The 16,216-nt window shown below is 27.4% G+C and overlaps 1 protein-coding gene across 3 annotated transcripts; it reads left to right on the top strand.

Moving 5' to 3' along the window:
• Positions 1–3,755: 3,755 nt before the first annotated feature.
• Positions 3,756–13,016, top strand: LOC132926434 (arf-GAP with coiled-coil, ANK repeat and PH domain-containing protein 3). 3 transcript variants are annotated; one of them, XM_060990789.1, is made up of 15 exons: positions 3,756–4,299; positions 7,539–7,596; positions 7,698–7,930; positions 8,007–8,235; positions 8,506–8,687; positions 8,755–8,921; positions 9,094–9,199; positions 9,269–9,433; positions 9,516–9,622; positions 9,753–9,933; positions 10,012–10,271; positions 10,335–10,495; positions 10,586–10,685; positions 11,651–11,771; positions 12,104–13,016. In XM_060990789.1, exons 1-15 carry the CDS (start codon positions 4,250–4,252, stop codon positions 12,204–12,206), a joined length of 2,223 nt encoding a protein of 740 aa, XP_060846772.1. In that variant the 5' UTR covers positions 3,756–4,249; the 3' UTR covers positions 12,207–13,016. The 3 variants fall into 3 exon arrangements, with proteins under 3 accessions (XP_060846772.1, XP_060846771.1, XP_060846773.1); XM_060990788.1 differs by having other exon boundaries at positions 3,761–4,299; positions 10,329–10,495; XM_060990790.1 differs by having other exon boundaries at positions 3,765–4,299; positions 8,506–8,672; positions 10,329–10,495.
• Positions 13,017–16,216: the final 3,200 nt, after the last annotated feature.

Raw genomic sequence — 16,216 nt, 5'->3', positions numbered from 1 at the left:
TAAAATAAAAATGTGATGTTTATGCCCCCTCAAAAAAAAATCAAACCCTAGAGCCAACTCTGATATTACACGCTGTATTTAAGCCTAAATATAAGGTATACTACAACTTAAGGATAGACATAGACGATAGACACATAGTGTGAGTGTCTATACACCATATACGAATGATAGATAGACGATAGTTAAAGAAAAAAGTCATTCATTTACGAATTTACGATCATCAAACAAAGATTATTTTATAATTAACATATTCGTGCACGAATAAAATAATAGCGAATCACGGATACAGAGCGAAACAGGGGCGGATAGCCTATCGGGCAATCGGGATTTTAATATTATTAATAATATAATAATAATATCGAACTATATACAATTTGGAAACAGTTTATTAAGTTTATTTTAATGGTATTTGGTTTATAATTAAAAATGAAATAAATACTTTTGCGTTAATAATACATTACATTGTATATATAGACATATTATATATAAATATATATAGTACGTTTTCTAGGCAGTTTACCAATTGCGCTCAAAACATTTTACAATACCTAAGGAAAATGTATTGGTTAGTTATAAACTTATAATTATTATACCTACTTTATGATTTTTATTATTATTATTATTATTATTATTGTATAATAAATATTAAATGAAAACAGTAACCGATTTTTTTCTAAGTATTAATACATAATTGCACCTGCTTGAGCCTTGTGCCCTTTATATAATAATAAGTAAAATAAATAAATAATTTTTTTTCGCATTGTACAAGTTATTTTTCGATCGTTAATTATTCAAAATTAAATACCAGTTATATTACATTATACAGTGGAACCTCGATAACTCGGACCTCTATAAGTCGAATTTTCGATAACTCGAATTTTATTTTTGCCAACAACTGATTCGTGTTATCGAGGTTCCACTGTAAATCGTTTCATAAAATTCCTGATACTGTTACAAAATACCCAGTCACTTAAATCAGTAATTAATTGATCAATAAATAAGTTTTAATTTGCAAGCATTTTAGTATATATTATACAAGCGCAATTGGCATACTGACCCTAAACGAAAATTTTGTTTTAGGCGCAATTGGGCCATGCCTGCAGTTTTCTATGTATATTAAGATTATTATGGATAATGAATTATATTACTATTACCTATTATAATGTATCGTATGATTCGTATGTATGAGTGATGGTGCTCAGAAAAGAAAAAATAACAAGAATGATGTTTTAATGCCAAGCGCATCTAAGTGCAATAAAATAACTGGATTTTTTTCTCTTAAGTATCTAAACAATTATTTAAGACATTCAATGTCACAAGAGCATTTAGAAAGTTTAATGTAAATGAATAATGAGTATTGAAAAAGAAATGTTAACTAAAATTAACCCTAATGATATTATTGATAAGGTGGCTGCATAAAGTGATGTATTAAAAAAAAAATTAATGTATTAATGATTATGATTGAATAGTTTTATATTAAAATAAAATTATATCAGAGTAAGTATTATATTATAGAATTGTTTTGTAAATGTATCGCGAGCGAGCGATCAAAAAATGTTTGGGATTTTCGTTCTGGGCCCTCGTATTCAATTCCCGGCAATATAAAACAGCCCTATATGGCCCTATGTGGCGAAATACTATATATTGAAATATAACATTAACCATTAGATATGTATATAATATATAGACTTTATATCTATTGAGGTATATTCAATATAATGAGCAAAATAGAATTGCCGTTTTATCAATGACAATTATTATAATATACAATTATATTTTTTATGTTTAACTGTTTAAGATTAAAAAAGAACAACGTAATCTAGTTTCCGAGATTCATTAGCTTGCTAACATATTAATTATTAATTACTTCTTATTTTTTTAGCCATATATCACCATGCAGTGTTTGGAGGAAACGGATTCCTAGAACGAGCTCATTTTAATAGAATATAAGTACGATAATAGAATTCCTGGATCGTCGAAAAAAAATTCTTCTATCCAAAAAAATAAAAAGAGTAATATTTTCCGTCACTGAAACTTTACTGTCTTTAATGTTATTGTTTTAGTGCCAAAGCACTTACGCTTAATTTGACATTACAATTTAATCACTCAGCTGTGAGCAGGTGAAACGGTTTGCAAAGCCCTAATATAGATTAATAACATTTCACGAGGCCCATATGTTCAGAAAAGACAACAATATTATTCTAGAAGTTCTCATAAAACTAATACCACAGATTAAATTAAGTAAATAAATTTTATTTATGCTGTGCTGGTGTACATAAATATAAGTAGGTACCTATATACATTTAATATCTTATATTTTTAAAAAATACCTATATTTCATGTTTATTTGAGATTTGAGTGAATATCTAGTGTATACCTAACGATAATTACCAATGTATTTAGTCAATGGTCCGCGACTATCGTTATTTTCTGTTGAACGATATTTCAATATTTGCCTTAATTTATATTTGATATATACCTATCTAGGTGACTAGGTACATCATATTCTGGTACGCTACGAATAGACACGCAATTAAATTTAATTAAAACATAAGTATACAAGTATATGTTCAAAGGTCTAGTATCTAAAAATTTTTAAATTTAAATTTAATTTTTGTTTAGACTGTTATGCCGCTTATAGCCTACACATGATTTGTTGTCAGTTTGTCACCGTCATCGTTAGGAACATATACGATAAGTTACGTACATAGATAGCAAGTTTGCGTTCAGTAGGACCGATTTCGTGTTATTAGTATTTAAATTTAGGTATACCCTGGTATTAGAGTGAAAATGTGTTAAATCGTTGGTGTTTTTTACGACGTTTTGATTTTAATAATTTTAAAGCGAGTTATGAGTATACTGAAAGTTGGTATGTAAAATATAAAAATGATCATATTTAATACAAATAATTAAAAAAATAAAAATATCGTAAAATCCGACGAGAAACAACACAATATTGTACACGATGACCAGCATGACATGGGCACTTACCTAATAATGTTATGGTTAACGACAACACAAAATCGGTTCTACCGAACGCGAACACCTAATTTCGTTGTATATTATATTATTATATTGTATTGGACGTTTGTAAATCGTAACGCGGAGACATCGAGAGACGACGTGACATGCGGGCGCGCTCATCAAAAACATGATCGCGACCGGCACGCAACTCGAAACCGTCGAGCGGGTGCAGCTTATTTCGCACTGCGGTCTACGACGCCCCGTCGTGTGCGGGGTGGGTGCGGGTGGGGCAGGCCTGCATGAGTTCACGGTAGGTAACCCGGAGAAGTCTTCGCTGCCGCCCGCCACCCACCCACTGACGCGGTCCAGGCGTGGCTCGACGGCGGCCAAAAACAATAGTGATATAGCGCCGCTGGAAATAATATTGCAATGCGACGGGCCGTCTAGCGCGCGGCGTTCGCGCAGGTGTATCCGCGGTGCTGCCTAAACACCCGTCGGCCGCCGCGGTCCGGCTTATCGCTCTCGACGGGGGGAGTGACGACGGCGCTCCGCACACTCGACACCACACGTCCGACGTCGGGGGTGGGGTGGGGCTGATATGGGTTTTTTGCGTTTACTATTACTCTGTATAATAATAATAATAATAATAATCTAGTACGGCTCGTAACGCGCAGTCGTAGTGCGTACAATACCATCGTATAATATAATAATATAAAATATGTTATTATTTCGTACTGTACACATATAATAATAATATTACAGTTTTGGTTAGTGGTGGTGGGTACACCCGTGTGTTACGTCTATGCACACAACGGACACACGATAACGACGTTCATTGTGCGGTGCAGTGGGTCGGGGCGCGGTGTCGGCGGGCGATAGTGGCGGCACGATGATCCGTAGTCAGTAGTCACCAGTCACCACTCGCTACTCCGCGCTCTCGGTACCTGCTCGTCACACTCGCTGTCGTCTAGCTGCTGCTGGTCGCTGTGGTGTCTGCGCGGTGTCCTATCGCGTGCGCGCGCGTGTGTGTGTGTTGGGTGACGCGCCCGTTATCTATCAGTTCCCTATACCCGCGGTCCGTTCTGTAGTAGTCGCCGCCACCTGCAGTGCAGTGGCCGGACGCGATATCGCTGTAATCCTTTGGCGGCGTTTTCCGCTTTTCGCCGTTCTCCACGTCGCTTTCCGCGACTACGGACCCACCCACCCGACGACAACGACAACGACGACGACTACGATGATGCTGTTTTAAGAGTTTTAACGCTGCCGAGACAGGAAATCCGTCACGATGCAGACCATTTCGGTGAGCAATTGCCTGCAGGACTCGCCCAAGTTCAGGTTAGTAACGAATAACGATTTGCGCGGAGTGAGCGATTTAAAATATTATGGTAACGTCGATTCCATACGATAGCAACATCAGTGTGTTGTTGTTGTTGTTGTTTGTTTTGTAAATCAATTGGTACGCGTATTTGCATCAAGATAATTGTCATTAATCATTATCAACGCTCAGTTGTGATTATTTGTGCGATCCTCATGATAGACGGCCAGACGGGTATGAACTACTTACCTGTCTGTTATAGGTAGTTGTAAAATATGTTACCGCCGTTTGTGCTTTGATCAATACAAATCAATTGATATTCCTCAATGATTATAATAGTATTCCTCAGATAACACACAAACACTACTACTACTTATTACGTGTTTAAATTATACTTAACTAAACTAAACAAAACTGACGGCATATTGTGTTGTTTACACAAAAGGTATACACAATACCTGTATACCTATTAAAATTGCAGGATGTATTTTGTGTACTTAGTCTGTTTTGGAGTAGATAACGTGGCAAATTATATTTTTATTTTATTCAAAAATTTTTATTTTGTGTTTATATTTAATAGAAACTCACCCTTAACACTTAAGTACTTAACAGTGATCGAGAGTAGCGATTTGACAATAGCACAGTAGATATTTTATTTGTATTGATCAATGTAGAGTCGTTTCAGTAGACACAAATATGCAATTTAGCAAATACTATAGTCCAACAAATGTTTACACAAAAATAATTGCTACCTACTTAATATTAGTTAAAAATGCCCTATGGTTAAAAAATTCTAAATTTCAAAATGATTTAAAATTATGTTACTAGAAAGCGCATTGTTCACACAATGCAATATACCATATTATATTAACACATTGCAATCATTATATGATATAATAAGTGAGTGAGTTTAGTGTTTTTGTCATATGTTGTCTGACATACAGCTATCGTCTATGGCAACCGATAAAAGTCCACTTCCATTTGAAAAATAAATTACCCATCTATAGGTATGTCTGACAAGATAATCACTCATGATATACATTTATACAGAAAAATATACTTGCATGAATGGCTAGCATATAAAACACTAGAAACTTTACTCATGTTCATAAAACAGGTCATCATTCCCAATGTTTTATTGATTCTATCAGTGACATATACAAGCAACATGTAAAAAAGTTTATTTGGGGTCTTCAAACTTTTTATAAGTAGTTAAAAATTAATAATTTCGTATTATAAAATATTTGATCAAATAATAATAATACTGTATTATGCTGTTATGCTGCTAATATTACTGTTATACGTTTGTGTGTTTATGTTTTACTAGATTTATATTTGTATTATAACTTTACAACTAATAAGTTTACCTATACTTTATTTAATTATTATTTTAATTTTTATACCTTCTACATTTAATTTCAATAATTTAGAATATCTCAATACAATTGACAGCATAATATGACAAATATAAATGTGCAATAGACCGCATATGATAAGAATAACTGTATGTTACTGGTATCGACTAATATAATAGCTATTGATAAAACAATTAAATTTATTATGATAACAATTGATTCAAAACATTTTTTTTAGAAATAGCTTTAGGGTTAGCATAAAATAGTAGTAACTCAACCACATTCATTTTAAATTAAAATATTAGGTTTTCTGTCATGATATATTTTGGAAATTGATGTACAGTAAAACCTCTATATAGTGGACATCAGCAAAAAATTACAAAAAGAATTGGTTATATATATACAATATACATATACATATACATTCAAATTGATATTATTTATTACATAAATGTATTTATTATAATTTATAAAAATATAATTATTATTTACTGTACTGTAATATATTAATTGCTCTTATAATATGACAAGTTTATTAATTTTAATTTATTATGCAAAACCATTCTGCTAATACCTATTCATATTCTAAGATTTCTCGATTTTTTAGTCTTAATAGTAATAATTTTTTCTTCTCTAAGTTCAGTATTTTATGTTTATTATTGTTCATTTTAAATAATTTAATATAGTTACGTGTTCACACAATGGACAGTACACAACTGATTAAACCGAACCATTTTTCATTTATTTAATAGGAAAACTATTAAGATAAGATAAAATACGAACAAAATGTACTTTTAAAAGATAAATATAGTATTTTTATTATTTAGAAGTTTTTGAAATGTACATATATTTTGTCCATTTATGAGAGGTAATTTTTAATTTTAGTACCAGTTTTTAATGTCCACGTCCACTTAGGAGGGTTCACTATTGAGAAGTGTCTATTAATAGACGTTTCACTGTATTGATTTCTTTAAGTACATTATCAATACATTAATGATAAATAAATAATTTTATTGACAAATACTTACAATGAATTACTAACCAACTCAGTTTTACAATGTACAAAGTATTTACAAACTATTGATTAATGTTAGTTTTGTTGAAAATTTTAATAAATCAATTAAAAGTATAACATTTGTGGTACTATCCCTACCAAAGATTTCTATTAATTATTATATTTTTAAATAAGTTTTAGAAAATTTAAGATCGGCATTTATCTTTCATCAAATTTTTACCAATATATTATATGATTGTTTAACAAAGCAATAAAGCATTTAACTATAATATTCATATTTAAAAAATTGCTAGTAAAAGCTAAAATCATTAACTATTTAAAACGTAATCTTAGATTTTGGTACTTTAAAATTTAAGGTAATTTTTTGAGTCACAAGACTCAAGAGGAGTAGTAATTGGACGAAGAAAAATTAGTAGTAAAATATTTATAATAAATAATTTAGGGTACCAATAAAAATTAATTCTGTGCCTCAAATATTTAATAGTTTGCATTGCCATAGGTAGCTTTTAATTTTATCTGAGTAAATTGAAAAATACAACTGATGACAAAGAATTCAAATCAAACCTATTTTAATAGTAAAAATTCTAGTACCTAAACATTTTCATTAATTATTTGTTATGATATTACTGTTGAGTGATTAAATTGTATAAAAATATAATATATTGTGTGTTATAAATGTTATAAATTAACATGTAAATGTAAATGTTTTTTTTTTTGTTTTTGGACATTAAATAAGTACAATACAAACCATTTGTTACTATTATTTAAAACATAAAAAATTATGTAGTACTTATCAATATTAAAATTAAATAATATATTATACTTTTCTATGCACTAAATTCAAATTACTTGTATATACTATAAAAATAATTTATATATTTTATTTTAGGACACAACTTGATCGCCATGAGTCCAATATTGATTTACTGGAACATAGATTAGAAAAGGTAATATTTTGTGTTTTAGAGATTTTAAATACTACTTCTCACTAATTAATTGTATCACCATTCATCTTAATATTTAAAATAAATTATTATTATTAATTTAGGTTGTAAAAGTATACAGTCTTATGATTGATTCTGGGAAGACATATGTAAGCCAACAATCATTATTTGCAAATAGTTTGTGGGAAATGGGACTCTGTTTCCGTGATGACACATCATCAACTAAAAATTTAAATAAAATAATTCATGCTCTTCAAGAAATGAACAAATTTTTAACAACATTCCTGGATCAGGCATCGCGAACCGTTTTGAACAATTTAACAGTATTTGTCAAAGAGTGAGTTTTTAGAATTTTGTATTAATATTGATAATTAAAAAATATATTTATTTTCTTACTTTATTTATTTGTTTAGAGATATTAAAGCAAGCAAAGAATCCAAGCATGTATTTGAAAAGGCAACATATGAACTTGACGCTGCTTTGTTAAGGAACTCCCAGGTATTAAAATCTCGTCCACAAGAAGCAGATGAAGTACTAAGTCAAGTTGCATCAGCAAGAAGTTCTTTTCGTCATGCTGCCTTAGATCATGTGCATTGTATTACTATGCTTTTAACTAGGAAAAAACCGGAAATATTTTCAACAGTAAGTAATTAATTGTTTGTGTTGTATATTGTTCTTGAACAGGGGTAGAGAATCTAAGTTAAATGACAAAGATAGCACATTGATTATATTTTGGCATCTTGCATTAATGAAAAATAATATGGAAAAAATTCTTTATTACGTCTTAATAACTATAACATTTTGAAACTTTGATAAAACAACTTTAATTTGTGACTTGAAAAAGGTTTACCATCCCTATTCTTGAATAATTAATATATAAATGCCAAAAATTCTTTTTTTTTCTTGTTTTAGTTGTTATCTTATATCCAAGCATGGGGTACATATTTTCATCAAGGTTTTACTCTAACTGAAGATTTGCAAGATTTTATTCAGAGTCTGAACAAAGAGGTAGTTGTAATGACAGCTGAAGCAGCTGAAATGGAAAATCAACTCAGTGAACATCACAAATTGGTCGACAGGTTCAGAATTGATGTGTATTAAATAGTTATTATTAACAATTCATTAATTTAAAGGGTAATAATTATTATTTTTAAATTAAAGCAATGATACGGTTATGGTGAATGGTGATTGTGAAAATGGTGCCAAGGGAAATGATGTGATACGCATTGAAGGCTACCTGTACAAGCGGACAAGTAATGCTTTCAAAACATGGAATAGACGATGGTTTTACTTAAAGAATAATCAGTTGGCTTATAGTAAAAGAAATGGTTGGTAATTTAATTAAAATTAAGGATTTGTATTCTCAATACACAAAACAATTTATAAATGTTTGAAAAAAAGAGAAGAAAATTCTTAAATTTTATCCAAATTGAATTATGTAATTGTTTTAATAGAGAATCTTACAAATTTATTATAAATCCTCTTAACATATTTTTTTAGGTGAAAATTTATTTACTGTTATGGAAGATGATTTAGGAATTTGTTCTGTGAAGCCAGCATATGATGCAGAAAGAAGATTTTGTTTTGAAGTTTTATCTCCATCTAAGTAAGTGCTGGTGTAAGATATTTATCCCAATTGAACAAACTAAATAATTGCTTTTTTCTTTTTTTGCAGAAGTCACATTTTGCAAGCTGATTCTGAGTATGTATACAAGTTATGGATAGAAACTATTCAACAAGGTATTGAAAATGCAATACGTAATCGTCCCCAACAAAAACTTAATCAAGATGATGATGGTTCAAGTGAAAATTTTCCAACTCCAAAAATTAAAAAGTCTAAGTAATTTTTTTTATTAAAAATTATTATTAATACTGGTTATATATTTTAGTTTTTGTTAAATTAAATAATTATTATTACTTAGGACGTTAGATGTGCTTGTTAAAATTCCTGGTAATGAAAAATGTTGCGATTGTAAAGCACCAAATCCAGATTGGGCCAGCATAAACTTGGGTATTACATTATGTATTGGTTAGTATTTAAATTTATTTTAAAGAATAAAAAAACTATATTTATTACCAATAAGACAATAACTATCATTATATTAGTAAATTTCTTGTATCATTTTCATTCCTTGTTTAATAAGTATTTTTTATTTTAGAATGTTCTGGTGTACATCGTAGTCTTGGTGTTCATTATAGTAAAGTCCGTTCATTAACACTTGATGACTGGGAACCAGAGATTTTGAAAGTTTTGGCCGAAGTTGGAAACTCTGTGGTCAATGAAGTGTATGAATATAATGTTCCTGATATGGTTGTACGTGCTTCAGCAAAATGTCTTGGGTAGGTCTTTAATTTATTACAACTTTCAAATTTTAATTAAATGTATTGTTATTGATATTAAAATATTATATTTTTTAGTCCAATTCGTGAACAATGGATTCGAAATAAATATGTTGATCGCTTATTTGTGAAACCAATACCTAATGATGAATTGGTATTAGAAGAATATAATACAAGAAAGTGGAGTGTTCGCAAAGTAAGACGACGAGGAACCCAATCTGCAATAAAAAATGAGAAAAAAGATAATGTCATGGTAATTGGTGGCAATACTAAAAGCATATCTTTAGATGTTATAAGTAGCGATGACGATTCTACAGTTAGTGATGATGGAACAGATGGTTAGAATATTAAGAAAACTATTTTAATTTTTGAATAATGTTAAATAATTTTGATAGTTGTAGAAGAAGATATATCTACATTGAGGCCAGATATGCTACTTTATCGAGCTGCAGCAGCGCATAATCTACCTGTAATGTGTCATGCAATAGCAACAGGAGCAGATAGAAATTGGAAAAATCCAAATGACAATGGACGGACCTCACTCTTTCAAGCTATTCTCAGTGTAAGGTTCATTCTAAATATCCACATTAATGTATTTTTGAAGTTTCCTTAAATTATAATTTATTTATAACAAAATGTTTTAATATTACAGGGTTCTGTGATGGCTTGTGAGTATTTGATACTTAATGCAGCCGACATAAACATTCAAGATGATCATGGCCAAACTCCTCTATTTTTTGCTACACAATTAGGTACATTTTCTTATTGTTTATAATGTTCTATTTTTTTTTTTTTGAACACATATATATATATTTTTTTTTAAAGGTATTATATTATATTTAATTTTTATACCCATAATTAGAACAGATAAATTCTGTTATATAATCTTGCCATTTTTTATTTTTAACTGACTTGTAACACTTCCAGTTTATAACTTATTAATTGGCGCTTTAGCAGCTTGTCTTCAACTTCAACTAAATATTAAACTTAACAAATTATTATATGTTCCCAAATTATTTGTGATGACCTATAACAATTTTAATATAAATTTTAAAAACTTCAATAAGTGAAACATTCAATTGGGTACAGAGTATTAATACAATTATAAAAAATTAAAATCTACTTAACATATTTATGTTAAATATATGCAGTATTAACAATAATGTTGAAGAATTATATATTTATATTAATATTATAAAATTCAGTTTTGATATAATCATTCAAACTGAAGTTAAAAGTTTCTACATATTTTTTGTGTATTTTCAACAATGGTTACATTTTTTTTTAAGTAGGCATCAATCTTTTCTATAATTTATCTGTGCTAGGTATTTTAAGGTATACATAACACGGTCCAAATGATGCTACTGATGTTGAATACATTCCCTATCAAATTCTACATTCATTAAAATTTCAATATATTCAAGATTAATGTGTAACAAATTGGCTCTTGTGTAACAAGTTGTGGAATTGACGCTTTTATAGGCATACATTTTTTTTTTACAACCATGTATTGTAAGTAGGTATCTGGTACTTATAATTTTAAATAAAATATTGATGAAATAGTTATAGTAATTATAATCAGACAAATGTTTATAGGCCCCCCTCCCCATACTGGCTTCCTAGCATACATTATTTATTATGTTATTTATACACTTTATATTTTGTAAATAAATAATAATAATAAAATTTGTTATTTATAAAATAATTTCTGTTTTAGGTCATACAGCACAAGTATGTCTTCTTTTGAAACATAAAGCAAATCAATATCTTAGGGATAATGATAATATTGAACCGCTAGAAGTAGCTACAAAACAGGCCAATGCAAATATAGTAACCTTGTATGTATTATTTTTTACCTAATACCATCAAGTATATAATGTGATTTTAATATACATAGTTTTCAAAACCTCTATTTCATTTTCTTGTCGAAGAAACATAAAAAAATTGCTTAAAAATTGTATTTTCATTCAGATGCAGTATAATAATTTTATTTATTTATTGTTACTAATGTGTAAATAACAATTGACTAATTTTTATCTCAACTATTGTTCTATTTTTATCTAAGAAGTGATTTTTATACCTCATTTGGTTATAAGTTATCTTAAAAAATTGAATTAAATAATTGAGTCTTATTAATTTGTACTTACATAAATGAATGTGTTTATTTTAGGCTCAAAATCAGTCGCCTGAATGATCAGTCTGAAATTCCAGAATCTTTCAAAGATGCAGTACGTGATTTCACACAACTTACATTCAGCCCTTTACATAAATGATTATTGAACAAACATTAGCTTTAAAAATATTGCTATACTTTACTCTACAAGACTTCTGTGGTTTTCTATTAAAGTATAAACCTTTTAGATTTATTAAGACTATATGTTGATGAACAAAATACTATCGAATACTTTATTATATTTATGTTTAAGTGTTTTTTGCCTAATGTTGTTTTAATAATTTTTTTTATTTTTAAATACTTCTATTAGAGTTACCTTATATTATTATGTTATAAACGATAAATAAATATTAATTAAAATTATTATTATTATTATTATAACTATTGTTTTATTACATTTTAAGCATCATTACACCAAACATATTTATAATAAATAATTTTAATATACATTTCCTGTCGATTTACCTCGTTATTTGTGAAGCTGTTATAATTATTACAATTTATTTCCTATTTGTTAAATATTTTATAGGATTTTGATGAGTAACAAACATATTTTTAAACTAATTGTCTAAATAGTTGGTAATAAGATAGGAAAAAAGACAAATACTCTTGTTTGTACTATTTTTTTTTTAACAGTAATATTAATTTATAAATGGCTGTTATATGATTTATAATGTTCCTGGTGTATTTTATTGATACTTCTATGTTAAATAATACAAGTTAAACAGAAGATAGTGTATATTTTAAGTTTAAATTTCATATTTGTTCATATTAAATTACTGTTGTATAGCTTTTAATATTGGACAGAGGTGCTCTGCTGAATAAGTTTATAATAAAACATAAATGTATCTTTAGTGTACATACAAGAAGTTATTAATGATATTATTAAATATAATTTAATATTTTTAAATTGTTAATGTATTAATTGTGTTTAAATTGACATTAAATATTAAAATAATAATATTATTTATTGATTTAGAAAATGTGGTAAATAACTATATAACTATCCTAAACTTATCAGCTAAATAGATTATCTAGTCTGATTTGTTTTATGTTACAACAAATTTAAATTTGTAATTTAATTTATATCTTTTTATTTTTAATTTTTTTTACTTTTCAAGACATTATTTCTTTTTTAGTGAACTGTTTTTAATAACATTTATAAAAACGACAATCTATCATAATCATATACCAGATGAGCCTGGTTATCATTTTATACTTGGGGCCTTAACTTTAGGTCCCAGAATCCAGGGGGCCATATTTAATCTGAAGTTACAAAGTATAATGTTTCGTGATATTATTTATAAAAATAAAAATATTTTTAATATTTGCATGTAAAAACAATAATATATGCAATATTATAACAATTAAAATTTATTGATCCAAGTCTAAAAATCATAAATAAAAATGGAAACTATTTTTTGGAATAGATTTAGGTAATGTTTGTTGGAAGTTGGGACTTCTTCTGATTAATATAATGTGATATTATTAAATTCCGTTATATAATTAGTGATCATCGATATATATTATGCTATACCTAGAAGTTAAATTTTGTGTGATTTTAAATATTAATACCTATTAATATTAGTACCTGTTGTAGATATATTAAGAAAAACCACGAATATTATTAAAATTAGTAAACAAACATAAAATTCACTAATAACAAAAAGTAAGATATTCGGAATCTATATTGAAATGTTTACTTTTGACGTTTATACAATTGATTAATTTCAGATTTATTTTTTTTCTAATGAACCTAATGAATTTTTCCACTAAATGGCTGTATACCTAAAAGCACATTTTGGTTTACTTAAATCAGTGGTGGGCAAACTTTTTTAATGGGGGGCCACAAAGTTTAAGAAATTCTAGAGGAGAGCCAGAATTATAGAAAAATGCATTTTGTGTTAAAGCTTTGAATCATATAATACTATACTTCTATACTATACAGACCATATACTATCCATATCGATGAACCCTCGGTGGGCCAGATTAAATACTTTCGTGGGCCGTACTTTGCCCATCACTGATTTAATTTTAGTTAAGTTTATTAATATATCTGTATATTAGAATTTTTTTCTGACAAATTGTTATTTAAAAAAAATATAAATAGTATATTAATTTATTGTGTATACCCGTATACCTAAGTAGTACAAAAATATTAAATAATTAATTCATTAATGAAAAAAGTAAATAAGTTAATAATATATTGAAATAGATTCAGTTATTAATGAGTTTAATGAAAAATGATGTATTTCTGTCATTATAATAATATAATAAATTTATAATTGTTGTATTGTTACATGTAAATATTATAATAACACAGTTAAAGTAATAAACACCTACATGTAATAATTTATTTAAGTTCATTGCCTTATAGACTATAGAGGCTAAAATTCAAAATTCATAAATACGCTCAATAAAATTGAAGACCTACCGCGGAGATCGGTCGTTCGGAATTCGGTGTATGTTACCATCACGAACAAATCTGTATTCTATGATCACGAACAAAATTATTATTAAATAATAACCATAGATCTATAAACTAGTTACTAAAAAAATGTAAGTGGTGTATGTTTTTAGAGCATAGTTTTGAATTTTTAAATGCATAATTGCTTGCATATCTAGAGCTATAGCTTTTTAAAGATTATCTTTTATTTGTAAAAATATTCTCTTGAATGTAGGTATTTATTTAAGTGATCAATAGTGTTAAGCTAATTTATATTTTAACCACAGAACAAAATTTTAATTTTGTATTGTTCCACTATTTAAGAGTTAATTATACCTTTAAAATCATTGCAATTTTGATACATAATATATTTATTTAGAAAAAATAAAATTTGTATGGTATACAGTACCCAATACAGAATACACAAATGCTCACCAAGTTTTGTATAATACTAATAATGCATTTCATTGGACTCCAGGGACATATGTTGATAGGACAAATTCTAAAAAATCAGGTAGGCTATTTATTTTAGATCCAAGACAGATTTAAAAATTAACTAAAAAATAAAAAATAATAAAAATAATAACCGTTCTGCTGTATCTAGTAAACATCGAGTGAAACTACCAATTAGCCATTATGTCACTGTAATGTATTAAATTTGAAATCAATGATAAATTATTATTAATAAAAAATGATTCGGAGCAAAGATGGTCTATTGTTCTTTGAGCCTATTTTACCAAGTATATTTATATTGTTATTATCTGATAAAATCTGACTACATATATATCTGTTCAAAATAAAAAAATGTGATTTCATAAAATATGATTAACAAAAATTGCTTATTCATTAATCATTGAATTATATTTCTATGTTTTTATCATTGGTTTAATACAAAAATTGAGTTTTAAGAAGTGGCAGCTAATTTTTATTTAAACCAAACTTATGAACTGAGAGCATTTGTCTTAAATTTATTTTAATCCTAAACAATGCCTACTCAATAATTAATATACTTATATAATACACAAATAAATATTTAATACATAAACTGTATGTATATATACATAATTATTGGTAATACATTTTGGTTTTTCATTCATTATACATAGAGTAAAATAGTTGTTAATTAAATATTCTTATACAGTTATAATACATTAATTCACGATACAGTGAAAATAGTTTTTAATGAGCTTCATGTGCAATGTCATACAAGTTGAAAGTGAATAAACATTTTTTTTTATAGATTTTCATTTGATTGATGTCATACAAAAATATTTGTACAAAATAAAGTTGGAATTATTTTATTTAAAAAAATTTAATTTAATTTTTAAAGATATAAAAAAATAAATAGATAAATATTGTTTCATAATAGAATTTTAAAACTATAAATATTTATACATTTAGTTTCATCATTATTAGTATTTTATATATTCAGAATAACTCACATATATATATATTATATATTAGAGTAGAATTACGACATTAATAAAATAAATATTTATAAATCTTTTTCATTGTGATTATTGCACATATGATATTATTAAAAATTAAAAGTTATTATAAATTAAATAAAACAAATACAAGAAACTAAAATTAAACACTGTAAAATAAATTTACTAACAAAAGTGTCTAAATGTGATGTAGTCAATGATAAAATATGTAAAAAA

Source organism: Rhopalosiphum padi, chromosome 3 (genome assembly GCF_020882245.1).
Source record: "Rhopalosiphum padi isolate XX-2018 chromosome 3, ASM2088224v1, whole genome shotgun sequence".
In the NCBI taxonomy this organism is placed as follows: domain Eukaryota; kingdom Metazoa; phylum Arthropoda; class Insecta; order Hemiptera; family Aphididae; genus Rhopalosiphum; species Rhopalosiphum padi.
The sequence above is the reverse complement of the archived record's forward strand: the minus strand, read 5'-3'. Positions and strand labels throughout refer to the sequence as shown.

Bases quoted from the DNA above. Each gene is read 5' to 3' on its own strand.
- LOC132926434 (XM_060990788.1), top strand. From the start codon at position 4,250: ATGCAGACCATTTCGGTGAGCAATTGCCTGCAGGACTCGCCCAAGTTC. The intron at 10,496-10,585 runs GTAAGGTTCATT...TTAATATTACAG, and splicing joins TCTTTCAAGCTATTCTCAGT to GGTTCTGTGATGGCTTGTGA. The intron at 11,772-12,103 runs GTATGTATTATT...TGTTTATTTTAG, and splicing joins AATGCAAATATAGTAACCTT to GCTCAAAATCAGTCGCCTGA.